General features: G+C 41.8%; 1 protein-coding gene and 1 long non-coding RNA gene across 3 annotated transcripts in view; both read left to right on the forward strand.

Annotated features, from left to right (window-relative positions):
- Positions 1-44: 44 nt before the first annotated feature.
- The window catches only part of KCNQ5 (potassium voltage-gated channel subfamily Q member 5), a 272,747-nt gene continuing 246,029 nt past the window's right edge, over positions 45-26,762 (forward strand). The window contains exon 1 of one of the 2 annotated variants that reach the window (XM_080997992.1): positions 45-527. In XM_080997992.1, coding sequence (XP_080854118.1) covers positions 148-527 — 380 coding nt within the window. In that variant the 5' untranslated portion in view covers positions 45-147. The remainder of the gene's footprint in view (positions 528-26,762) is intronic. The other variant, XM_080997989.1, reaches the window with a different exon arrangement.
- Positions 18,709-21,176, forward strand: LOC308473391. The gene is made up of 2 exons (XR_013984070.1): positions 18,709-18,848; positions 19,171-21,176. It is a non-coding gene; the product is annotated as an uncharacterized lncRNA (long non-coding RNA).

Consider the following 26,762-nt stretch of genomic DNA (forward strand, 5'->3'; position numbering starts at 1 on the left):
CTTTTCTCCCGCCTTCTCCTCGTCGCCTCCTCAGCGCCCGGAGGAAGCTGCTCGCCTCCGCCCTCCAGCCAAGCGGGGACCCGCTGCTGCTGCTGCTGCTGCTGCCGGCGCCGCCGCTGCTGCCGCTTTTGCCCCCGCCGTGATGCCATGCCCCGCAGCCACAGCCGAGGAGACGACGAGGGCGGCTCCGCCGGGCTCTGGCTGAAGAGCAGCACGGCGGGGTGTCGCGGCGGCGGGGGCAGCGGCATGAAGGATGTGGAGTCTGGCCGGAGCAGGGTGCTCCTGAACTCGGCGCCCTCGCGAGGGGACGGCTTGCTCCTCTTGGGCACCGGCGGCGGGCTCGGCGGCTTGCGGGAGAGCCGGCGAGGCAAGAAACGAGGAGCCCGGATGAGCCTGCTGGGGAAGCCGCTCTCCTACAGCAGCAACCCGGCCTACCGGCGGAACGCCAAGTACAGGAGGCTGCAAAACTATCTCTACAACGTGCTCGAGAGACCCCGCGGCTGGGCGTTCATCTACCACGCCTTCGTGTGAGTAGTAGCGCCGCGGGACGCGCGCTCAGGGGGCTGTGGATAGGGCCACCTGGGAGGGAGGGGCGCCCACCTGGCCGGTGCGCGCGCCCGTGTGTGGGGGGGGGGGGTTGAGGAGTGCGGTGGGTTCTAACGCGGTGGGATGTTGCTGGACTACCTTGGCGATGGTTCTCTGCAATGAGCAGCCTTTGCGTGCTACCCAGATGTGGTGCTGTCTCAAAGCGAGGCATCATCTACTCCGGATGACTTCACTTGGGTTTTTAAATGTCTATTTAAAGTGTTTTGTTTTGTTTTCTTAGCCCACTCTTTATTGCAAGAAAAACAAAAGTTGGTTGCACCTAAAACATTCTACATATACATTTTGTCACTCTTTGGGTTCTTCTCACACATCATGCCCTTAAAAGCTCCCTGTCCACACTTGTGGATGCCTTTCATTTGAGGCAGGAAGCTGAACAGAGAAACATGAAAGCCAAATGCACACCCTAGCCGGCTTCCAAATTACGGCACAAAAACTGCAATAAATAACCAATAAATCCAAAACGATGTAAGACTTTATGCACTTACCTGGAAGCAAGTCTCTTGAATGCAGAGTGGCTTACTTCCAAGGAAGACATACATGTGACCAGGCTGTATGCGTCATGTGTGAAAGTGTCCTTAGAGAGCCTGATTTAATCCCTTCTAATTGTGCTTATAGTAGAAGGATGGACAGCCTCACTTAAATGACTGTACTTGTGAAAACCTGAAGGTGAAAGTTAAGGTGGGGACCAGTTCTTTCATGTTAATTGATATGTGATGATACCAGATGTTGCGTAGTTGAAAATATGGGACATATGGCAATATTTTCTGGCACTGCCAGGTTCACTGGCAGGGGGCAAATGAGGGTCTGAATTGATATGTTCTGAGGTACACAGGCTCTTCCCTTTTGAGAAGTGCTGAAAGGTGCAATAGGCGACAAAATCCTAAATATGGCGTGTAATGCCTTAGGTTTTTCCCAAGGGCGGAACAAACAGAACTTTTTCAGAATGTTGGGGTGGAAAGGTAGGACATACTGGTTCTCTATAATGCAGAGGGAGGAACCAGTAATAATGCACGCATGCTGCAAATGAGTCCAAAGGAGAGAAATCTGAAGCGATTTAAGAATGATCCATAATGGGTTTGTGGAATGGCTCTAGGAAAGCAGTTTTCCATTGGAAATTGCGGAGTTATAGAATGGCTGTAAAATCCATAACTATGACAAAAGCAACCATATAAGCTATTAAGGGAGGTTCTGAGGAAAAAGAAAGACTGTGTTTAAAAACTATGTTCTTGCTGTCATTATGCAGCACTCGAATTGCGCACACTTCTTTTCATTTACAATAATGGCACTTACATAGAACATCCAAGTGTTTGAAGTACTTCAAGGTTTCAGTAGCCCTGCAAAGTAGGCCACTATTACTTTCCCCATTTTGCAGACAGGGGTCTGAGGCCGAAAGAATAGTGCTGAATGCTTCTATATTGCACTTGAACTTTCAAGTGTTCAAAGCACTTCGCATGCATTATCTGTGTAATCCTTACACAGTGAGGTGAATATTATTGTATTGCAGGTGAGGGTGGTGTGACTGAGGTTTGCCTGAGGCCGTCTTGCAAGTTCATGGACCACACGGTTGCAGATTAGGAGTGCTGTCTCCTAGCCACTATGCCCCATCAGTTCTCATAACAGTGCTTGCATAAAGCTACCTAGCTGGTTAATGGCCAAGCTGCGATTTGAATTATGGATTTCCCAGGTCGTAACAGTTAACTATCTTATACATTGCATTACATGATTTCTGCATCTCCATTGAAGTCAGTTTTCCATTCCGTGCAACAGGGTTAGGGGTGAGCAGTGAGATAGCTGGATTTGCATATGATATCTACAGGATAAAACCGAGCAGTGAAATGGCAAATGTGATTCAGTAGAAACAAGTGTAAAGTGATTTGTGTCAAGGCAAAACATGCCCCCCTCCATACACATATACACTCATGGGGAACTGAACTGGGGGTAATTGGCCAGGAATGAAACCTTGGGATTGTAGTGGATAGCTCGATAAAGATATTGAACCAGTATGTGGCAGCCATGGAGAAAGGCAAATTGTGTGCTACAGATCATTATGAAAGGAATTGGAAATAAAACTTCCAGTATTATAATGTCTTTATACAAATCTGTTGTGTGGTTGCACATGCAATACTGAGCTATAGTTCTGGTCACCTCATTTCGAAAAGGATATTGTGGAACTGGGAAGGAGTCAGAAAAGGGCAAGGAGGCGAGTTACAACATTAAGGACTTTTTCGTTTAGAGAAAGGGCAAGTAAAGAGGGAACACGATCGAGGTGTATGCAATTATGTGTGGTGTGGATAAAGTGAATAGAGAAAAGCTTTTCTCCCTTGCTCATGACATTATAACTCGGGGGCATCCAGTTGAGCTGAAAGTTGGAAGATTCAGGACAATCAAAATAAAATACTTCTTCACACTGTCACACAATACATAGTTCAGCAATGGAATTTGCTCCTGCAAGAAGTAGCAATGGCCACCAACTTGGGTGGCTTCAAAAGAGGATTAGGCAAATTAATGGAGGGTAAGGCTATCAATGACTGCTAGCTATGATGTTTATGTTCTGCTTCCACTGTCTGAGACAGTATTGCTCTGAAAGCCAACTGTTTTACGGTTGCCTCAGAAAGTGGCAGAAAGCATTTAGGCGGAATAGCTGCTTTTTGCTTTTGAAATGTGTTGGGCCTGGACCGTGAACTTGAAGGCTTTTGTACAGCAACTGAGAAACCAAAGAATTGCACCAGCCAACAATCAGCAGGTGTTATAAACATTATTTCTGATCTTTGAATTCACCTAAAGTATTTTCATCTCCAACTCTTTCTTAAACTCTTGTCAGGATGAACAGCAGTCAGTTGTAACTGTATATGGGAGACTAAGTGCAGTTTTTCCTGTCCACACCAATGGCTGGCTATGCCTGCTTTTTGGCTCTAGTACACTTCCATTGCTGGTTTTTGTTTTTTTAAATTTTTTATTAGATATTTCAACACAATAACGTTAACAAAAATACATCATCCACATTGTTTCCCCCCCTCCATTTCCCTCCCCCCCTAAACAGAAAACCCAACCTCCCACCGCACCCCCGGACTTCCCTCAGCTCCTTTCTCTGGTTTCTCAACACATCTTTCTGTCTGCATGTAGCAAAATTGTAAAGATCCTCAAATTATCTATCTATATATTACAATAAAGTTTGTGAATGTTTATTCAAAACCTGCCAAAGAGTCCAGTTCATTTTGTTGCTTCTTCAAGTATTTCGTAAAAGGTTCCCATTCATCTTTAAAATCACAGTTATCCTTGTCAGGTAGTTTGTGTGTCAGTTTTGCCAATTCCGCATAGTCCATCAGTTTTTCTTGCCACAGTTCTTTCGTCGGGATTTCCTCATTCTTCCATCCTTGTGCTATTAAGACTCTTGCCGCCGTTGTCCATTGCTGGTTTTTGAATCCATGTGCACATGGCTTTAGCCACAACCCTGTAGTTTCTTACGAAATACTGCTATTTGGTGTGTCTTCCTCCAAGCCATCATTGATCTGACTGTAGCCTAGTTGAATTCATAGTAAAGTCCAGGTGTGTACATTTGAGATGCTGACCAGATGACAGTGCGCACAAGCAGCACCCTCCCCTCCCCCTTCCCACATGCCTTTTGCCACACACCCCTCCCTCTCTGTACAAGATGGCATTGGTTGCACCCAGCACTACCACTCTCCAGAAAAGAAATGTTTGTGGCTTAAAGCAAAATGTTGCAAGCGATGAAGGGACATAGATTTTGTCTTTGTCCTTTGGGGAGGCAGGTATTCAAATTGCTGTGAGCCACAAAAGTTGTGAGTATTTGTGACACAGCACCATAGGATTAAAGGTGGGGCGGGGGGGGGGCAGCCGGGTTTGTTTTTGCAGAACTCAGGAACATCATCCCCCCCCCAATAAGTTGTTTATTATTATTTTCGGCCAGAATTGGATGAAATTTGCAGACAGAGTTGCCCCCCTGAGATAATGATACCTGCTAAATTTCAGAAGGATCACTGTTTTTCAAGGTGTGTACACAAGGAATCAGTCTACCTTTGTATTTTGTGGCCAAGTGGCCTGAAAATTGCAGACATTGCAAGCCTCTCACGCCTCCCCTCTCGGGTAAGCGGCAATGACCCACTGTGTTGGGAGGCTGGGAGAGCAGTGGTTCCCTCCCTGCTCCTTCCTCTATTGCTTAGAGATATACCTTGGAAAGCTGACATCCCTCCACAAGTACTGGAATTGGAGAGCACCAGTAAAATAATTCCTTCCTTTTACAAGCTAGACCTGTCAATCACAGTGGAGCTCTTCCTCCACACCCTCTCTTCACTCTAGGTTTTGCTCACCCTTCCCCTATCATCCCACTACAGTGGTACCTCGGGTTACATACGCTTCAGGTTACAGACTCCGCTAACCCAGAAATAGTACCTCGGGTTAAGAACTTTGCTTCAGGATGAGAACAGAAATTGTGCTCCGGCGGCGCGGCAGCAGCAGGAGGCCCCATTAGGTAAAGTGGTGCTTCAGGTTAAGAACAGTTTCAGGTTAAGAACAGACCTCCGGAACGAGTTAAGTACTTAACCCGAGGTACCACTGTATAGCATAATGGTAAGTTTGGAGAATTGCTTTAGATTTCAGCAGATACATTTTTGTTGTTGCCTGGATCATTGAGTCCCTATTTCACTCCTACCTGGCTTGTAGGATCCTGCTTTGTTTGCTTAAGGCGTTTAGCTTTAGCTAAAAAGTATCTCAGATGTACTTGGAAAAATCATTAATAGCCTGCTCCCTGCCCTCAGGCTTACAATCTAAACAGACACAATACATAAGGGAAAAGGAAGGAGAAGGGGAAAGGCTTTGCCTCTTACAACCCCCAAACACCTCAGAGACATCCTGCATTACCTCGGGATTTGTGATATTCCTGAATTATATGCAAACCTCAATTTATAACACTTTCTCCAAAGGAACTTTTTATGTGAGAGAGCTGTAGGTTGGGAGTGTTGCAGATTTCCTTCCTTCAATTCTGTTGAAGGTTTATTGTGATTATTCTATCTGACAATTTCTAACATTAGCCATAGGTAAAGGGACCCCTGACCATTAGGTCCAGTCGTGGCTGACTCTGGGGTTGTGGCGCTCATCTCGCTTTACTGGCCGAGGGAGCCGGTGTACAGCTTCCGGGTCATGTGGCCAGCATGACTAAGCCGCATCTGGCGAACCAGAGCAGCACACGGAAACGCCGTTTACCTTCCCGCCGGAGCGGTACCTATTTATCTACTTGAACTTTGACATGCTTTCAAACTGCTAGGTGGGCAGGAGCAGGGACAGAGCAACGGGAGCTCACCCCGTCACGGGGATTCGAACCACCAACCTTCTGATCGGCAAGTCCTAGGCTCTGTGGTTTAACCCACAGCGCCACCCGCGTCCCAACATTAGCCATAGGTTATAGTTATTCCGTTATCCTAGTATTAGTATTTGGCTTCTGGGTTGGATGCGTGGGTCGTTATTCTTCTAGGTCCCTTCTGCCTGGAATGGTATAACATGTTCTATGCAATTCCTACCAAAAGGAATGATAGCTGGCACAGGGAAAGTATAAGTTACCTTGGGGTGCATATGCAAAACCGCTTCTAAACCCTTTAACTATGCTTAACCACCATATAACACTTGAAATTAAATTAAGAGAAATTAAGTTGTGCTTTCCCCCTACCCCACCCAACACTTACTGAATGTTTTAAGAGTCAAGTACAGCTTTTACATGTGCTAGTGACTGGTAGCCTGAAATTTTAAAAATGGTAGTTCTGTCTTTTTTGTGCTTAATGTCGACTGCAAATGTGTGATCCGTCTATATATATTTGGCTCAACTGTCAGACAGAGCACTGACAATCTGAAGTATTCTGAAGTTAGGAACTTGATTATGTATAGGGTATCAATATAGTTGTTAGCCCTTCGGAACAAAGCTCAGGAACACGTGAAAGAGGAGTTTTGCAAGGTATTTTGAAAGCTAATTCACAGCTTCATTTAGGGATCAATTTTATGGAGTCTGGCTTGGTATCATCCGTAGGGCAAAAAGGAAAAAACGGGAAGAGAAGAAAAGATCTAATTGAGAGAATGATCGGAAGCAAATGTTTTCCTCTCCCTTGGGCTTTGAATATCTCTGAATGAGTATATTGCATCTCTGGCGCATCCATTCATTCACTTAGATTCATGTTTGCTTGTTCACTCAGTCTCCTGTAACAGTTTTGTCTCCTTGGTTATTTTTAGATACTTTATTCATGGTTTCTGAATGAATGCACATTAAAAACAGTATAAACATTTGTTGGGGCAGTCAGCAGATTGCATGGGTTTTCAAGGTGCGCCCCCCCCCCCGAATTCTCAATTTCAGTAGCTTTTGTTTATTGTATAAATCTTACTTGCTTAGATTTTGCTTGGAAAGTAGCTTTTTAAGTTTTTGAATTGATTGAAAGGAACTCAGGGGAAAATAAATGTATAGACATGCTAGGCTCCAAAACTCTCATTAAAGATTGAGAGGACTGTTTAAATGTCTTTAAAAGATAAGGAAAAGTCTTAGCAAATATCCAAATTTTGGATATTTGCAAACTGAAGAATTAGTTTTTGCTGTCTGTTCCTCATATGTTTCCTTCACTGGACTTTCAACAAAATACTTTATTCCCCTGATGATGAATATATCACCTGTTGTGACAAATTGTTTTTGATCATTAAGAGCTTGAATAGCACCCGCCTGGTTTACACAGTTGTAATTCAATATATGAGTCCCTCAATAATGGTAGTAATTATTAAACACAGTTTTACTTTAATATACTAATCAAACTTTTATTACTCAACAAATCAGTCTTAAGATACCTAAGGAGATTTGCATTATTCTGTACACTCAGTTGCAAGCCTGTGGATGTTTATTCAGGAGTAGGTTCCACTGAGCAGCCTCAGAGCACAATTTAATAGACGCTAAAGTAGGAACTTACCTACCCATTGCAGGTATCTAGAGCACCCAAGGGTACCAGAGTGGATTATATATTCACTAAAAGTTGTAATGAATAGTGTGTTTAAATCTGAAACAATGAAACATCAACCAACTGAACATCGGAATTGTCAACAGAATTGAGATGGTGGCAGGAACAAAAGTAAAACAGTCTTAAAATCAACACTGCACTCCATCGCTTGACAAAGAGGTGCACCTTTCAATAAAATGAAAGTTATGCTGAAGTAGGACAGGACTTGAAGAGGAGGGTCCTTCAGGGTTGGAGTTTATGCTTCAGTTCCTAACCTTACAGTGAAGCCCATGATACTACCCCTGAAGTTCAATTTGTTCTGTGAGTAGTTGTGATTGAATTTTGCAGATGTATGTGTATTCCCTTTGTGGAATATTGGGTTACTACTGCAAAGATACAACTGCTTTGGATGGTTGTTTTAAAAATAGCCTTTTTAGTGAATACATGCGAAGGATGGATTTATATCAAGTTTCAGGGATGTACATGCTATACTGTAGTGACCAGTAACATCTTCTAGGGATGCTGTATTTACTGGGAATGTAGAATAAGATGCGACTTATGGAAGTTGGTATCTATATGTTAATTAGTGTTTCTAGCAGTTTCAATAAAAATTTATGCAATTTTTTTTGTCACCTTTAATGATTTTGTTCTGTTGGACTATAACGCTCCAAAAATGAGATGGTGAGGTAGCTTGGAGGAATGCCAAGAAAGCAGGGTTTTTGCTACTGTTATTTGTGAGTGTGATTCAAATATGAGCCTAGCTGAAAATAAATCTGACAATGTTAAATCTATTAAAATATAAATTCCCAGATTAATGAAGTCATGACACAGCAGCGGCACCGTAAACAATGACGACTGCCAGCTACCTTTAGATAATTGCCTGCATGGGATGAGTGCTGCAGCTTCAATTTTTAATTGCAAATGGCAGTTTTGGCAACTGAAAATATTCTATGGTTTTTCCCCCTGGAGCAAACTTATATGGAAATTCTTGAAAAATGATTGTAATACAGATGCACCAATTGTTCCAATGCATATCAGCTTCTCCCAGTCTTTGAAAATAGTTGCCATTCAATGTTGTTGTCTTTTCTAACTGGTTAACTTTAATTTGAAGCTTTGTTCCATGAAAATTTTGCAAGCTGTGTTCTCCTTCATGACGTTACTGACATAGACTCAGATAGTTTGATTTCTCTAGAATCAAAAGAGTTGAGTATAGAGGAAGCAACAAGATGAAAGGAGACAATTTATGTCTCTTCTTTAGCCCTCAAAAAGAGTCCACAAAATCAGACCAGATGATACATTGGATGCCTCATCCAGACCTTTCAGAACAACTTATATGATTTGGTTGGATACTGGTCATAATGAATATGCTAGCTACTTGTAGTTCATCATGATTGGGATACTGCTGAATAGTTTGGGTATCGAAGTATAAAGCAGTTGGCTATATGGTGGTAGGCAGAGGGAATCAATATTTTACATGAGAAATGAAAGTATAGTTGCCCAAAAATATTTTAAGTGTTTTTTCCATGTGTACTGCACACTTTGTCTCTTCACATTATAAGAGAGATCTGGGAAACAACAGCTAATTACAGCCTAACGAATCATCAGTGCTATTTTTCTAGAAAAAACGGTGCTGGAACTCACCATGAACACCTTCTTCATTCTCTTAGAATAGCAATGGGGCCCACCTGAGAGGTTCCAGTGAGTTCTGACTGAAAAAAAGCCCTGCAAATCATTAAAACATAAGCCCCAAGTTGAACATCATCACAAGAGATCTTTTTCTCACAAATGCATTGCTTTAGTACTTCATTGCTCTTGTTTTGAAGCTAAATTAAGGACCATCATGAGCTGGAACAATGACTCACGTTTTTCTCAGTGTAATTTAGTATGAATTTTCTCCAGAATTCACCTTAATAAACATTAGCACATAAAAAAGGCAAGAGGAATTTTTTATCGTTTTAAGACAAAAATTGCTATCTTCATGTGTTTTTATAATATGCAAGTCGTGTGAGACAGAAATGAACACTTCTTACTTGATTGTTTTTCAACTGCGTATTACAGTAGTTTATTTTTCCTTACCACATTATCCTTTGGGGCTAATTATCTCTTTCCACCTCAGTTAATGAGAGTTTTGCCATTTTGTGTAATAGCAACAGGACCCTTCCTGTTCTGTCCATCTGAAACGGCTAAACTGCAGAGGAAATGGTTGAGTGAGGGGAAATGCATTGCTAAATCTAAGTTTTAAACAGTGGCATTTAAATGTAGAGCTATTAAAATAATATGTGGTTTGTAAAAAAGAAAGAAAGAATCCCTCCTCCTTTGCTTTACCTTCCCTTTGAATCTAGCTCAGAAGAAAGTCATTGTTGTCTGGGAAGTGCCTAAGTCTCACAGAGGGGCTCTGGCAAGTCGCCTGTGGGTGGGAAAAATTGGGTTCTTTCTTTATTTGCTCAGCACTGCCACTGCTTATCTTCTTCCTTTATCCCCTCTTCACCTCTTCTCTTCTCTTCTCTTCCCTCTCACTCAACCCTCTCTCACCCATTTTGTTTCCACTCCTCACTCCCAAAGCAGCTGGCGAAGGCAGGAACTCACCTGTGTCTTTTCAGGGGAGGAGGTTTTACTGGAGAATCAGGTCCACATGTCCTCCCTGTGTTTCACCTTCCACTGGACATCCTCCCTTAAAACTTCCAACGGAGCAAGGAAATTTGTGTGTGAAAGTTCCACCACTACTGCCCTTGCAAAGTCAGTCAGTTCTCCATGGTAAGACTCAGGGAGAATGGAAGAGTGATGGATTGCTAGCTTCCTCTTAGCATAACAGCAAGCTCTGGCAACCAAGAGTTTGTATCTTCACATGGTGCTCAGTTTTACCATGGCTCAGTGGCAGTTAAGGACAATGCATATGATGTGTGCAGACTTTGGGGGTCTTATCCAGTGCTCTGAATGCATAGATCTAGTGGCATAATGGGACTTCTATCTCCTCTCCTTCCTCTGCACTCTCCAAATATGCTCCAGAGCATTCCCCCACCCCACCAATTTTGAGGGGATGCAGGGAGCGGAAGGGAACAGGAGAAGAAGAGGAAGTTCTGTTACCTACGCATAGATGCCTGTTAGGCCAGTAAACTAACTGTCTCTAGTGGTTTGGAAGGAGCTTGTTGGATGCGTGATGGGCTGTTGTGTGTGTTTTTAAACATATTACAAGAAATACTACTGCTTGCCCTCTTCTTGCTTGGTTTGGGTTCCCAGTGCACCCATGAAACCCTGTTTCAAAATAAGGGAGTGATTTGAAAATGTTGACCATTTATTAGGCCTGTGAGCAATTGTGGAGAAATGATAGATTTTGCTGTATTTTTTGTCATATCCTGCAACTTTTCATAGCCTTAGATACATGGCAACCTTGAGATATTAGTATGAATTTATGCCTCGGGCGAAACACTACTGGAATATTATCACCTTCTTGAAGTGTCTGAAAAACAATGAAATACGAATAAAGAGTGGACACAATCCAGCATGCAGTAAAGGTCTGTAGCTATGCATGTGTTTAACGTCCCACCGTGTTCCTGAGTAGGCATCGTAAGCATGCATAGGATTGATTGCACGGAAATCTCCCATTGATACCAATCAGAATTTAAAATGTTTAATGCTGGCTGGCTGAATTGTGCAAATGGGCTTATAGGTTCATGTGGGATGCTATAGATAAAATATGATGTCTCAAAATACTCAACGTAGTTTGTCAAAGGCACCATATTTAGGTTTGCATACAAATACAGCATACTTAGATGTGCATTGAGTCCCATTGATTCTCCCATCTGTATACTGACCAGAGCCAGATAATATGCTGAGCTTCAGCAAGCCAGCACCATTGTTTGGCACCTTGACCATGCTCTGTGTCAGCCCACATGGATCATTTGCAAATGAATATTTTTCTAACGTAAGGATTGTGCAACTGCTATCAAAAAATTAATATTAGCTATCTTTTAGTACAGTTTTGATGCCACGAGTTAAGTACTCTGTTCCTGGAAACAGAAACAATTAATATGTGCATAGCATTAACCATGATTTTCCTAACACTCAAGTTGTAGGATCCTGGTGTTTCACGACATCTGCACTTTCCTTTGTAGCCGCTAACTTGTTTTGTTACTAAACAAGAAAGCAAAATCCTGGTGCTTTGTAAAGTACAATTAACAAACAGATGGCACTTATTAAAGTCATGATTCATGTATTAATTCCATTAGGAATAAAAAGACCAGCCTATACCTGTCTTTTTTCCTTTTTTTTTAATTCATGCAGGGCACCTTTTCACCTTGGCTTCCATCCTTTGCTTGATACAGCATGTCTTTCATTTCTGAGTTGTTTAAAATATAAATAAACCCAATGAATTTGGGAATAGAGAATGGGCTGATTGTCTCCTAGTTGGAAAAAAGAAGGTTGGGGAATGTACATTTCACATTCTTGACCTGAAGCTCCTATCCGTAGAGTCCAAATATATGCACTACACCCATTTCTAACTCTCTGGATGTCTGCATGACTCCATTCTTGAATGGACATCATTTATATTAACTGTGACTGAGAGCAGCCAGAGCAATTGCCAGAGTTCAAATGCTACTTTGATTAATAGGCAACTGTATATTCTTAATGCAAACAGTGTACCAAATCTGCCATGATGAAAGAGGGTTGAACAATAATTAAGAATCAATGCACATGTACACGACTGGATCAATTATGAAATATCTTACCTTTTTTTTAAGCAGCTTTGTCAGTGCACTAAATGGGTGCCCAGTTTCCCCAATCCTAAAGATGGTTGTTGAGCTACAAACGGGTGCCTATGCAGTATGGAACAGGGTTCAATGATACAGGCAGCCTGGCTAATCTGGGCAATGAGGTATGGCTTTGTCTGCTAATTGCACAGCAGCTACTTGGGCCTCCTCTTTACCTTAAATGGTATTGCTTTCTTTCTTCTAGAAACTGAAGAAGGCAAGGAAATAGAGACATTTTGGATCACACTGCAAAGACAGGGTTTTTGCCTCTGTGAGAAAACTGGGAATCTTGTCTCTTTAAGAGGGGTCAGAGAGGGGAAAATGCAAATGTGTTTTTTGGGAAGGAAGCATGAAATTAATACAACTGAGCCAGGTTCAAGGTTCTTGTTTACAAAGAACCTTACAAAGCCCTGGTTACAAACTTAGCTCCAGAGTACTTAAGGTGTACCTGATCCCTACCATCACAGCTCGATGAATGATATCATGAATGATATCATCTGTAGCAGCATAGCCGGTTGATAAGGCTCGTTTGACGTCAACACGACACCAGGCTCTCAGTTTTATTGCTCCAGTCTTGTGGAATGCAGTCTTCCAATAGAGATTTGGCAGGTGTCTTCAGTATTAATTTTTTAACCTTTGTTGAAAATATTTCTATGCTGCCAGGCTTACGCAGACATTTAAAGGAAAAGCAGTAATATTGCAGTTAGCCAGTGATTTGTCCTTTTGGTTATTAAGTGGGGTTTTTTTATTGTGTGCAAATATTGTGAATGTATATATTGTATGCAGTGATGATATTTCTTTATGAAATTGTGGTGCATGTAAATAACATTTTGACAGATTAATACTTTTGTTGGGTATCAATTTTTGGAAGGGGAAATGGTTTGGAGAGGAACTGTGAAACAACTGAATGACGTGGGGATATTCGTTTAAGGGGGAATGAATAGCGGAGATAATCTAGGTGTTAAAAAGGTGGGGGGGGGGTTGTGAGGAGGGTACATTAACTGAAGGAGAAAATTTCCAGAGGGATCTGAGATGGAAATTGATTTCAGTAGAATTTAATTAATGGGGATTTGATTTCGAGGGTTTGTTGTTCGAACACACATCAACTCTTACCCAGTTCTTACTGCTACAGGCAAGTCACTTCTCTCTCTCAGACTGACTTGTTTACTTCCTGTAAAATTGTTCTGGCAAAAGCAGATGTGGGGTCATTAGCCAAATGTATCAGGGTAATCGTCTGCCTAGTATTCAGAGGTATAGTGCATCTTATGCAGCCACTGGACTGATAAACTGGTCTTACATGGATAAAGCTGCCCTAGAGCAGGGAGAAGAAGAAGAAGAAGAAGAAGAGTTTGGATTTGATATCCCGCCTTTCACTCCCTTTAAGGAGTCTCAAAGCGGCTAACATTCTCCTTTCCCTTCTTCCCCCACAACAAACACTCTGTGAGGTGAGTGGGGCTGAGAGACTTCAAAGAAGTGTGACTGGCCCAAGGTCACCCAGCAGCTGCATGTGGAGGAGCAGAGACGCGAACCCGGTTCCCCAGATTACGAGTCTACTGCTCTTAACCACTACACCACACTGGCTCTCTGAGGAACTGAGGAACAGCTTTTGGTGAACAGACATAGGGAAAGTATCCTTGGAGATGCTTGGCAAGGTGGGTGACTTTTGGGGGGCAGCGCTGCCCCTAGGCACATTATAAAACATCAAACATTATACACATCACCCAGGGACACTTCGCTGGCACATATAGTGTGTGGTCCTTTGAAGAATATAATGTATGCAAGGAGGCCTGTTGGAGTCGGTGACCAGAAAACGGCCATTGCTCAGTGGTATTGTATTGTATTTGTTTTGGGAGGGTTGTGGATGTTTTGCCTGTTTAAGGGTGAAGTTCTGAGCACTGCCCATTTTTCTTCTGTGAAATGGCAGCTTACCTGATACTGGAGTGGGCAGTGGTTGCAGCCCATCAATGCAGAAGAAGGACCTTTCCATTTGTGACCAGCTTCTGGGGATTTCCCATGGCTGGTCGCAAAGGAGGACAAGATAGCCCACCAAAGTCATTGTTAACCAATTGGGAGGCTGCTAAGCCTCCTTATTTAAGCAGGCGGTCATTGGGTACAGGATTACAGTTGGCTGCAGTTGGCTACAGGATTACAGTTGGCTACAGGGTGCACCATTGGAGGGGTCTAGAGTGATGTCTCTGTCCAGAAGCCAAGAATGGGGCAGATGGGCCACAGAACTTCCAATGGCAGCCTCAGAGGGCCACGTAAGTAGACCCTTGTCTTGAGGTGGTCCTTCTACTCCAGGTTTGACCCTGCTCAGGCATTTCCCCCCACCCCAACAGGGGCCTGAGAATGGATATACACCCAATGCCTGAGCCAAAGCCTACCTACACCTGGAATCAATACAGTTGTGACCAATTTTACAATCTCAGAATGTTGCCCAGCACAGTTTTTACACCCATAAAAGACTAGGCCTTTGTTCCCTGGGGGTGGGTTACCGTTACTGGGTCCTCAATTGATGTTTTGTGGTGTCCACAACAATTCATTAGATTTCTAAATATGCCCTGGGCCCCAAAAAAGGTTGGGGACCCTTCAACACAGTGAACAGATTTCATTTATTTGATTTTTTTAAAATCATACCAGATGAAAATAAATTCCGTCTTTGACACAGGTATCTTTCTGTATAAAAAGGTAAAGGTAACCCTGACCGTTAGGTCCAGTCGCAGATGACTCTGGGGTTGTGTGCGCATCTCACTCTATAGGCCGAGGGAGCCGGCGTTTGTCTGCAGACAGTTTTTTCGGGTCATGTGGTCAGCATGACTAAGCTGCTTCTGGTGAACCAGAGCAGCGCACGGAAACGCCGCTTACCTTCCCGCTGGAGTGGTACCTATTTATCAACTTGCACTTTGATGTGCTTTCGAACTGCTAGATGGGCAGGAGCTGGGACCGAACAATGGGAGCTCACCCCGTTGCGGGGATTCAAACCGCCGACCTTCTGATCAGCAAGCCCTAGTCTCTGTGGTTTAGACCACAGCACCACCTGCGTCCCATCTTTCTGTATACAGTGTGTAAAATTATAGCAAGCCTGAATTCCATGTGCAGATTGCCAAGGCACATTATTGCCTCTCCATTTAGTGATTGTATTTGTTTAATTGGACCAAGCTCACCTTTTGTGAATCTGTTCTTTGCTCTATCTATTAAAAAGTGTATATGAGTGCTAAATCAAACGAGTGTAATCCATGGAACAGAGTGTGTGTATCAAACAGTTTGCAAGACTTAGTACACAGAGATTTCAGAAACACACTAAATTTGTGGTATTAGGAGAAACTGTTTGCTTCTATGTGAAATCCATGGTGGTGGTGGTATTTATTTTATATGTAACATTATTCGTGAATTATTTGCTGCTGAATGTAATCAGCAAATAGTTCACTGGCATGGACAGAACTGTTCATGGAAGCAAATATCTGTCCAACCATTAAAGGATTCCATATGTATTTTTTCCCCAGAGAAAAATATAGCAAAACTAAAGAAATAGGATTTTCAGAGTTCTCAAGCATAGGCATTAGAAGGATCTGACAGATATCTCTAATTGAAATAAAATAAATAAAAGTAATTGGGTGTCCAGTGTGCTTGATTAATTTTGATAGTGCAGTAACTTTTAATAAAAAAAATATGAGTCTGAACTTCTACAGCTGTCTTGTATGTAGCATTCAGGTTTTAATTGGGAGCATATCACCAAACTGACTGTTCTGTTAGGTTACTTGAGAAACTAACTGTACATTCATTATATTTAATTGTTATTTTGACTTTACAAAAAAAATAAGAGAGTCTTACTTGGTTTCCTGTTTCCAACTAATTTATAAAAACTGTATTTTAAAAAATTCTGCTGAATTATTGTCTTAGCTGATAGCATTCCTACTGTTATTATTTTTAGATTGTGCATCCCTTCTTGGCAAACATGTCTAAGCATTTCTTGTCAATCATTCATTCAATCAATCAATCAATCACTTAAGACAGCGGGAATTTGCCAAATGCAGATTGAGCTCAAGATTAGCTAGATTTCCTCCCTGAGTCTTTTTTTTTCTGAAAGAACTTGTCATTTTGCAACAAGATCTGTTTCTTGCAGTTTTACAATAAAAGCACATGACCTTACCAAATATTGCTGCAGATTCTACTGCTTGTCACTTTTAGAACTGTTTTTGACACCCAGAGTGAAGTTAGCTGCACAAACCAAGACGTGTTTGGTTCAACTGGATTTCAGCATGGGTTGCAATCCTAGTCGTACTTCTCTTGGACTCTGTGACTTAGCTCTCAATTAATATGTCTAGGATGGGGCTGGATGTGTGTTTAGCACTGCAGCCTGAGTCAGATTGCTACCTCTCCACCTTGCACCCAGGTGAGTAGGGGTTCCTCATCATCCCTTGACGGTAAGGTGGAAGTTGATGTGATTCTTTGCAAACTTCCCTTGGAGCTTCTAGATGGTTTTCTAATCCATGATATATCCCCTATTTTATGTTAAACTTTGGCTCTCAGCAATCAGACAAGGCTTGCGGTTTTGCCAAGAGCTTTAAATGACCCAGATAAAGAACTAGTCAATGAAACAAACATTTATTTAGGAAAAGATAATGTAATTTCAAACATAGATCCCCTCTTCCAAAAACTGTGTCGTTGGCAAAGAACAGGATTCCATAGTTTTGAGCTGCAAAGAAATGGTTTCCTAAAGTGGTTTGCAGTACCAAAAGCCTCATCGTTTGAGCTTGTCCTGATCTGGGTGTATCCATGGAGCTGAATGAACACAAGGGTTAGACAAGCCTGTTCTGTTATAAAGTGGAGAATGATTTGTAGGCAGAGCTCCCTTGTGTTGGAAACTATCTCCTGAATCTTTTGAAATCCCTGTGGACAATGGGCATGTTTACATATGGCTCCAAGAAAGGATGGTTACATATTAGTAAACTTGTTAACATAATTAAAACAATGTTACTATGTGATATTTCCAAAAAGGAAACTCAGTGCTTTGAAAAGGGTAGAGAAAAGTACCTTTGCAACAGATTCAGAAATAAAGACTAATGAAACAAGGAAACTTGTGTGCTATGTTTATAATTTGTTGAAAAATCAATTTTAAAATTCTCTCTCTCTCCACATATATGTACAATCTGGAAAACTGCAACCTTTTCCACATGTGGTTTTACAATAAAGATAAATACACAATTATATAGAATATATGGATGGCCCCATGAATATGTCAGGTAGTTTATTTCCATATCACTATTTATCTGCATCTATTCTAGGGGCATTTGACAACAGGTTCTGTGCAGTTACAAAAGTATAACCAATATTAGAATTAGGCAGTTTTCTGAATTATCTCAGGGAAATTTCACTAACAATTAAGTCTGTTGATTATTTCCCAGAACACTATTTAAAAGGAAAGGAAAATTTAAAAGAGTTACATCTGTGCTGTGCAAGATCTGACTGTACGGTGCTGCTAAGACTTTACTGGTTTAACCAATCGGGATGGAATATATCAAGCTTTGCCATTTTATATACATATAGATAGGTAGAGGTTTATTTGGAAGTCATATTAGGAAGAGAAGACTCCTATTATAGCATTGTTCAGTTATGTCTCCAGAAGAGCTTTTGTAGCTCTGACAAACCTTAGTGTAATGTGTGAACTAGCACTCAATGGTTTCTCTCTCCCCAGACAAACCACAAACAGTACTCAAGGTTTGACCTTGGCTTTCCGCTTTGTTTGGGTAGAATCAAACCACAAGCACTGGTTTGCAAGTTTCCGCTTGGGAAGTTTCCATAGGGAAGAAAACAGCTGGTGCATTTAGCAGCCTGCACTAGCAATACTGCTTATTTGCATGACCATGGCTTACTGAGCCAATGTATAAGAACAATGACTTAAAAGTATATTCAGAAAAGATTAGAAAACATAATGTTTTCATTATGAAAACATAATGATTAGAAAACTAAATGTTACATTAAATATGCTCAGCTCCTTACACCAGATTGTCACAATGTCCATAGGTGCTAAATCACTTGGTCTATATCTATTCCAAAATAGCGAGAGGATAGTCAAGTTCTTCTGAAGAATCTCTGAATTATTTATTGCTTCTCATTTACAAGCAGTTATCTTATTCACTAGCACAATATTCCAAATATTATTTTTCTGTTGACCAGAAGTTGGCACTGGATGTTCCTTCTTGACTTCCTTTATTGCTCCCAAAAACATGCTTGCAGATTCACTTGAATCCAGTATCCTGCTGTACCTCTGATGTCCTGTATAATATCAAACCAATTTTTAAATATGATCTCGGGTAGTGCAAGGTTTCTTAGGACTGACTCAGACATGCATGTGTTCCACTTGATGTCTTGACACTGTTGCAGGAAAAATCTGAGGGCTCCCTTGGACAAAAATAAAACACCAACCAGAGCAAATTGAAGCAAATCAGCAGCCTGTAGGCCTGGTCTTTATTGAAGAAAGACTGTCGCGACAGGGTGCTCCCCTCACTCGCAGGTGAGAGGAAGGACCCAGAAAAATGGTGTGCCAGGTCTTATAAAAACTTTTGAAATTCCCCTCCTCTAGATCAAGCCCACCCCCAGAAACATCATGCATACATTACAGACAGGAGGGGTTGAGGGTGGAGTTGTGGTGGTAACATCATGCATACATTACAGAAAGGAGGGGTTGAGGGAGGAGTTGGTGGTAACCTGAGTGTCTTGTCACCTGGCTGGTTCCTCCCTTCCCCCCTACCCCTCGAGTCACTTCCAGGAGACAAAAGGGAGTTTGCAGTTTCCTGCCCCCTGAGGGAAGATCTGATCATTGTCCTTTGTTTCAGTCCATGCTGAATCCACTCCCATATGCAGGTTCTTTGTGATTTTGATTGTCTTCTGTCTGGGATCATCTGGGCAGGGCTCCTGCAGATGTGCTGAGACAGTGAAGGGATTTTGGCTGACCAGGGTCAAACCCCCCTCCCCTTTTCTTAGTTCTTGTCATATGGAGTAAAATAAAAATGGAACAGTGCAAATCCAATGTATGGTTGATTTTCTATGAATTTATAACAGAAATGTGGCGTATGTAGTGTGTGAGTGTGTGTGTGTATGAAGTTTGTACAAGCAGAATGATTGGGGTGGGGGGGTTCCTGCTACAGTTCCCCCCTTCGGAGATAAGATTGCAAAGGTGGCTACTTTGCAATCCTTTTCTCCGCACAATTTAAGGTGGTAAATATTAACCTGCTATTCTCCGTGTGTCCATGTGAACGTGAAAGGGACTTGGATGTCATGCTTCTTAAGGATATTTGCATAGAAATATAATGGTGTAACAGTGCACATAGTTAGACATAGGATATCATGCAAAATTAATATTTTGTTGCTCAGTTACTTGTGGCATTCTAGTACCTTGGAAGAGATATTTTCTCAATAGTGGCGTATGCTTTACATTTAGCAGGAAGGTCCACTAATGACTGAAAAATGCAGTTCGCTTTGTCCCCCGCCATTTTTGTGTTCTCAGGTGTCAAGGTAGCTCTTCTATGGTCTCACACTGGCATGGTGTCACAGCAGTGGCAATCCCTGGTGAATCCACTTAGGGCTTTCATATTAACCATGTTGTATGGCACCCACCATAGCTGGCACAGGTTTGGGCACGTCATGAGAGAAGTGTCTTTGCCTTGGCCGCTCTATGGGATTATTATTATAGGCTCTGGTCTTGCAGTCATGGGAAGTTGCTCACTTGCACTTTAAGGACCAAAAGCTAATTGCAGCCTGGATACACTTGCCCAATTCAAACTGAGTCCAATTTGAATTTATCTTGCCCCATGGTTCCCAACTTCTCAAACCAATCTGTTAAAACAAAACCATTCTTAGAGGGCATTTGTCCAAATAAGTCAATTTAACTCTATAAGGGATTATTCCTGCTAAACCAAAGCATATCCACCTTCATGTATCTTAGAAGCTTCTCCTTAGTAAAGCGAGTTTTAGCACATTTTTAAAATGGGTAGGGAAGGTTGGCATAGTGCCAGGTGGAACAACGAAATATGGTTATAAATTTATCTAATTCTAAACATTGGACTACAGAATAGTCTGGTCTCTTAAAAGGCATAAAATGTATGAGAATCCTCCACTGGGTTGTAAGGAATAAGACATTAAACATAAAAACAATTATACAGAAAAATAGCCCCCAAAATAGCCCCCCCCTTTTAGAACGCATAAAATGTATGAGAATCTTCCACTGGGGTGTAAGGAATAAGACGTTAAACATAAAAACAATTACACACACAAATAGCCCCCCCCCCCTTTGTGGAAATAACACACTGTCAGACACATTTCAACATTCCTACGTTATAACACATAATACAAAACAAACTAATTAAATATCAGTTGCATATCTTGAGATAATTGTGATCTTCTCAATCCTGAAGCACAGTCTTTAAGGTTCAAAAATGAGAAAATGTCCTTGCAATTCAACTCCACCCCCCTTTGTCAGCCCCACTCCCCCGTCAGTTTATATCCTTTGGTGTCTGTTGGTGTCTGTTGTTGGTGCAGCCGGTGGCTTTTTCATCATAGGTCTGTAGCAACACATCTGTAGAAGTGACATCCTGTAAGGGGCAGGGGTTTGGAGACTTAAAAGACAAGAGTTAGGAAAAGAAGGGGCAAAAGGCCCCTCCCCAAGATAATCTCCTTGAGTTATCAGCTGCAAATAATAAAATCTTAGCATGTTAAGCATTTTACTCATTTTAATATTATTATCACATTTCCATATAATTACTGTTATTATCTGCTAAGTTCGTTTGCTTTCCTTCACTTTGGAGAGAAAGAGAACTGAAAAAAAATACAAGGTTAAAATAATGAAACACACACACACACAATGACTTATGAGGAACGAAAAATAAATAAATGCTAAGACACACAATTTTAAGTAATCTGAAGTAACAATGAAAATAAAAGAGTGTTTCTTGATGTGACAACATCGGCTAGAATGTTAATAGCAAAATGCTGGGAAATGACTTAATACCAAGAAAAATGAATGGCAATTTAAAATTGTGCAAGTACCTTGAACTAGCCAAAATGACAGAATTAATAAGAGATGCTCAGGCAAAGGTAAACAAGTACCATTTCACAAACAATGTTTGGTTGTGCTTCGATTAACTTCATAGACATCATGGAAAAACAGATTAAATACATGAAAACAGATTATTTGTAACTTTAAAAGTGTCAAAGCCACAAAGAGATGGAGGTCACTAATATAGCAGGGATTCAGACTTGTTTCACAGATCAGAAAGAAAGTTGCTGTGGGAGGAAAAAAAGGACAAACACTTTGTTATTGGGGTTCACATATCCTGTTAAAAGGGAAAATTATTTCATGTGAGAAGCCTGTCAGAAAATGCTGTTCCTAAGATGCACACAAACAAAGTCTGTGATTTAAATTCCATTGAGGGGGGGAATGCTTTGATATTTACCTGTGAAAAGAATTTTGGCATGTTAAGATTTGGAACCTGGAAAGCTCTTGACTTTTGATGGGCTAGTTTTTTTTTTTTTTTTTTTTGACCCTTTTGTCTTACGTAGCCCCTGGAGCAAAGACACATTGAGGGTGATTTCCCTCAATGGTTCTAAGTTTTTTTTTACATAAGGAAATTTGAATAAGTTCCTCCCTGCAGCCCAGGTCTTGTGGAAACCTCCTCTCTACACCCTACAGTTCCCCCCTTTCCTCTCTCTCTCTCTCTCTCTCTTTTTGACTGATCTAGCCTCTGTGTATGTGCAGAGTTCATGTCTAAGCAAACCTTTTATACTATTGAAAATGTTGCACCTTTGGCTAAATTAGAATTTGAATAAGGGAAGGAAAGGGTAAGGAGTAGATTTTAAAAATAGGGTTAGGTTTTAAAACAAAAGGAGAAACTCAGCAATTCAAGTATTCACCAAAGCTAGCAATTGCAGCCCAAGCAAAGGACTGCTTCCTTTATGTACAGGAAAGGGCTAATATCCCTCTGGCTATTCGCAGAACAATGCCACGCCCTTATATATGGGGAAAATGGCCAGAGAGTCACAAATCATAGGATATTATTATTATTATTATTATTATTATTATAAATATTCTCAGTCATTTCAGCCTCACCATTTGCAGACAAAAAAATTTTTTTCTCTGCCCTTTATTTACAGGATTGGTCAAGGCCCCCATATGTATTTGTATGTGCTTAAACTTTGAATCGACTCTGAAGTCTGATCCCCCCCCCAATGATAAACAGTGTAATCACTCAAATGTTTGATATTACCCGTTGTGCTTCAAAACATCACAGCTTCACCTCTCACCTTTTAAAACTAAAGAGCAAAGCTAGGCTGATTTTCAACTCCATCAGCACACCAGAATTTAGGAATTACCCTCCAATGCTTGCAGACACATGTTCCTTCCACACAGCCACAAATTGGGAGAGTTGAAAGAGACCTTGGGGTCATCTAGTCCAACCCTCCAAAATATAGAGTTCACAGCAAGATTTCACAGCAGGATTTGTACTATCAAAGAGACATACACATTTAAGTACAGATTTTCAACTGGGAAAGGAAACATCTATGCTCCTATCATGTACTAAGGAAGAGGAAAATAAAAGTACCCAACTTTACACAGAACCCTTTTTGCAGATCTTGAGATAGTGTGAGTGAGTTTGCTTCCTTAGACTAAAGAATGCAAGTTCTTAGAGAAATTATCTTTAAAGGAAGATTGAAGTGAACATTTTTCCTAAGATAGGGAGAGGATCTCTTATAAAGCAAAGTTAATTCAATTGATATAACCACTCACAAATAATTAAAACAGCCATAGATTTGATTTAAAAGGAATACAAGAGTGAACAATTTTTCCTGAACTTGCAGGGGAATAGTAAGCCCCCCCTTGCAGTTTCCTTTAAAGGAAGCTTACTCAGGAGTAAATGCACTTGGCACAGAAGTAAGAAGGAGAAGAAAGAGAGAGAGGGGAAAAACCTGAAAGAGACAGAATGAAACAGGGGGGGGCATCTTCTAAGAAAGAAGCCAGGAAGTCTTATAGAGACTGATATTTGGACTGGACTCATAGAATTTTGCTGGCCATGGAAGCCTCTACATTTAATAACAATTTTCTTAGAAAGAACACTACACTTTCATAGGCATGTGCTTAATGAAATACATACACTGCATTTTAGCTTGAGAGAGCAGTTGGCTCAACTAGGCTTTTGCAGCAGAAACATTAGTTGTTGTTTTTTTTCACAGTACATTTCAAAATACTGGAACAAAAGACTGGAAAACGGATGTAGACTCACAAACTCAAAAGTTACAAGAAAACATCATTTACCACTAGACTTAAAATCACCCTCCTCTCTTAAATTAGAGGAAGGAGGTGGGGTAATCCCCCTTTCAGAACACAGGTAGCATGTATACAGGATTTTACCACATGGGAGGAAAACTCTCTTTTAGAGCTTTTCTCAAATAATAAACATTTGCACACTTCATTCTCCATTTTGTTTTGTTTAAGATTGGCAAGGCCCAACATGGCTTCCTTAGTTTTTAAAAATTTTGAAGCAAGTTTGCAATTTAAAACTATGTGCATTTTAAGAACAGTCTGTGGATGCCGAGGCCAATGTAAATACAAACCCTTGAAATATTTCTAAATCTTTGAGTACATCTCTTATTCATTTATTATTATTATTTTTAATAACTAAGATCTCTATAATGCGTGGGCTCTCAGGCTGGGCTGTTATTATATCTACTGCCTTCTGAGCACCATTAAGTTTACGGTTTCATGTTCTAGCTTTAGGTTATAGTTTAACAACACAAATTTGATGTTTTCAGCTCTCCCTAAGGGTTCACACCCTGATTTTGTTGAAGGATCCCTGAGGTGGCTGCTGTGCCCTGGGTTCCAGGTGGTGAGCCTAAGCCACCCACTAAAAGTTACAACGGTCTCATACTTTGTACTTGAAAGACCATTTTTCCCCTTTATTTTTATTTTTTTTTCCAATTGGAGATGACAAGCTGGAGGGGCATATTAGAATCCTCTCTGGGGCAAAAAGGCTTCATGGAAGCTTTGTTGCCAGGAGGAGTCCAGCTAGGGTGTTTTAGTGAGCTCCCATTCTCTCATATGTCATTATTGGGCTTTTTTCGTTAACGACGTACACTAAAGACAGAAAGAGTGGAAACACACACACAAGGGAGGAGGGGCAATGGGAAAGAAAGGGGGGACAGATAAAAGATCCTTTCAGTACTCAAAGTACCCTTGACTAACACAATTCCTACTTATCTATAAACCACGAATTAATTTCTGGAGATCTCAAACCTGAACCTGAAACTCAAAACCACGGGTCCCTCTGCCCGAAAACTCAAACCACGGGTCTCTCTGCCCGGAATTCCTTTACCTCAGCGCTGTTTACAAGACTAAACCCCCTCTACCACCCACAACAGCCTCCTGCCTAGCCTTTGAGACTAAGTTCGGAATCCCCTACTGAACGCCTGCGCAATGCAGTGCCAGATCGGGGTCCAAGAAAACAACCAAGGTTTGAAAGGAAGCAAATGACCTTGTGTTAAAATACTTTTGAAAAGATGCCACCGGACGACTCCGAGGGAAGACATCAGAGAAACAGTAAAAGAGCCACGCTTTCCCGGACTCAATTCCAAGACGGAAAACGGGGGAGAAAAGGGATAGGTAGATTAAGGCGTACCCGGACGACTCCGAGGGGTAGCGCCGGAAAACAGTAAAGTTCCACAATTTCCCCGGCTGCACTCCGCGTAAGAAATTGAGGGGAGAGAAGAGAAAGGCTTTGGCGTACCCAGACGACTCCGAGAGGTAAGCGCCAGACAGTAAAGCTCCGCGATTTCCCTGGCCACTTTCCGAAAGGGGAGAATCGGGGTAGAAAAGGACAGAATTTAAACGTACCCGGGCGACTCCGAGGGGTAACGTCAGAAATGAAAGAAGGAAAGTCTGGCTGTCGTGAAGATGTTCCTTTTCCACCCCCCTCCCAATGTATTTACTTCAAACCATACTCACGTTCGAAGATGTCCCCTGCGGATTTCAGGATCCTTTCCCCTTAGCCGGCTTGACCTTGCCTTTGCTTCCCCTGGTTGGGCTTTTGGTGACGATTGATTACCGCCCGCAAAGAGGAGGCAGGGAGAGGAAGAAGGATCCCTGGGCTAAGGTTGCCCAGTGGCGCCTGATCCCCTCTATCTCCCCTCTCACCTTTGCAGGAGAACCAAGTGTCCCTGAGAATGGTCGCCAACTGTTGCAGGAAAAATCTGAGGGCTCCCTTGGACAAAAATAAAACACCAACCAGAGCAAATTGAAGCAAATCAGCAGCCTGTAGGCCTGGTCTTTATTGAAGAAAGACTGTCGCGACAGGGTGCTCCCCTCACTCGCAGGTGAGAGGAAGGACCCAGAAAAATGGTGTGCCAGGTCTTATAAAAACTTTTGAAATTCCCCTCCTCTAGATCAAGCCCACCCCCAGAAACATCATGCATACATTACAGACAGGAGGGGTTGAGGGTGGAGTTGTGGTGGTAACATCATGCATACATTACAGAAAGGAGGGGTTGAGGGAGGAGTTGGTGGTAACCTGAGTGTCTTGTCACCTGGCTGGTTCCTCCCTTCCCCCCTACCCCTCGAGTCACTTCCAGGAGACAAAAGGGAGTTTGCAGTTTCCTGCCCCCTGAGGGAAGATCTGATCATTGTCCTTTGTTTCAGTCCATGCTGAATCCACTCCCATATGCAGGTTCTTTGTGATTTTGATTGTCTTCTGTCTGGGATCATCTGGGCAGGGCTCCTGCAGATGTGCTGAGACAGTGAAGGGATTTTGGCTGACCAGGGTCAAACCCCCCTCCCCTTTTCTTAGTTCTTGTCATATGGAGTAAAATAAAAATGGAACAGTGCAAATCCAATGTATGGTTGATTTTCTATGAATTTATAACAGAAATGTGGCGTATGTAGTGTGTGAGTGTGTGTGTGTATGAAGTTTGTACAAGCAGAATGATTGGGGTGGGGGGGTTCCTGCTACAACACTAAATGTTTTGTGGCTTAATCTCAAAGAGACTCCAATGGAAGCTGTTATGTTTGAAGTGATACCAGATTATTTGAAAGCTCTGTCTGTGGTGTTTGATACTGGTAGCTGTTTCATACATGTAAATAATCTCTTGATGGTGGTGTCTTTGAGTGATGAGCAGATGCATGCGATTTTGCCCTTAAGCGCTGCCATGATGAGTACATGTGGCCAAGTCAGGACTTTGATGTTGGCCACCAAGGCACCCACTTTTTCCATCATCTGTCCATATGATTGTTGTTGGGTACAGCTGCTTGCTTTGTGACTACAGGTAAAGTTCACTTTGAGAAGTGGAGAGTGTTGTTGCACCCATTTCCTGATTTTGGGCTTCTCATAGGCATCTGGTTGGCCACTGTGAAACAGGATGATGGTTCAAATGAGCCTTTGACCTG

This window comes from Podarcis pityusensis, assembly GCF_964106645.2.
Source record: "Podarcis pityusensis genome assembly, chromosome: 3".
Classification (NCBI taxonomy): Eukaryota; Metazoa; Chordata; class Lepidosauria; order Squamata; family Lacertidae; genus Podarcis; species Podarcis pityusensis.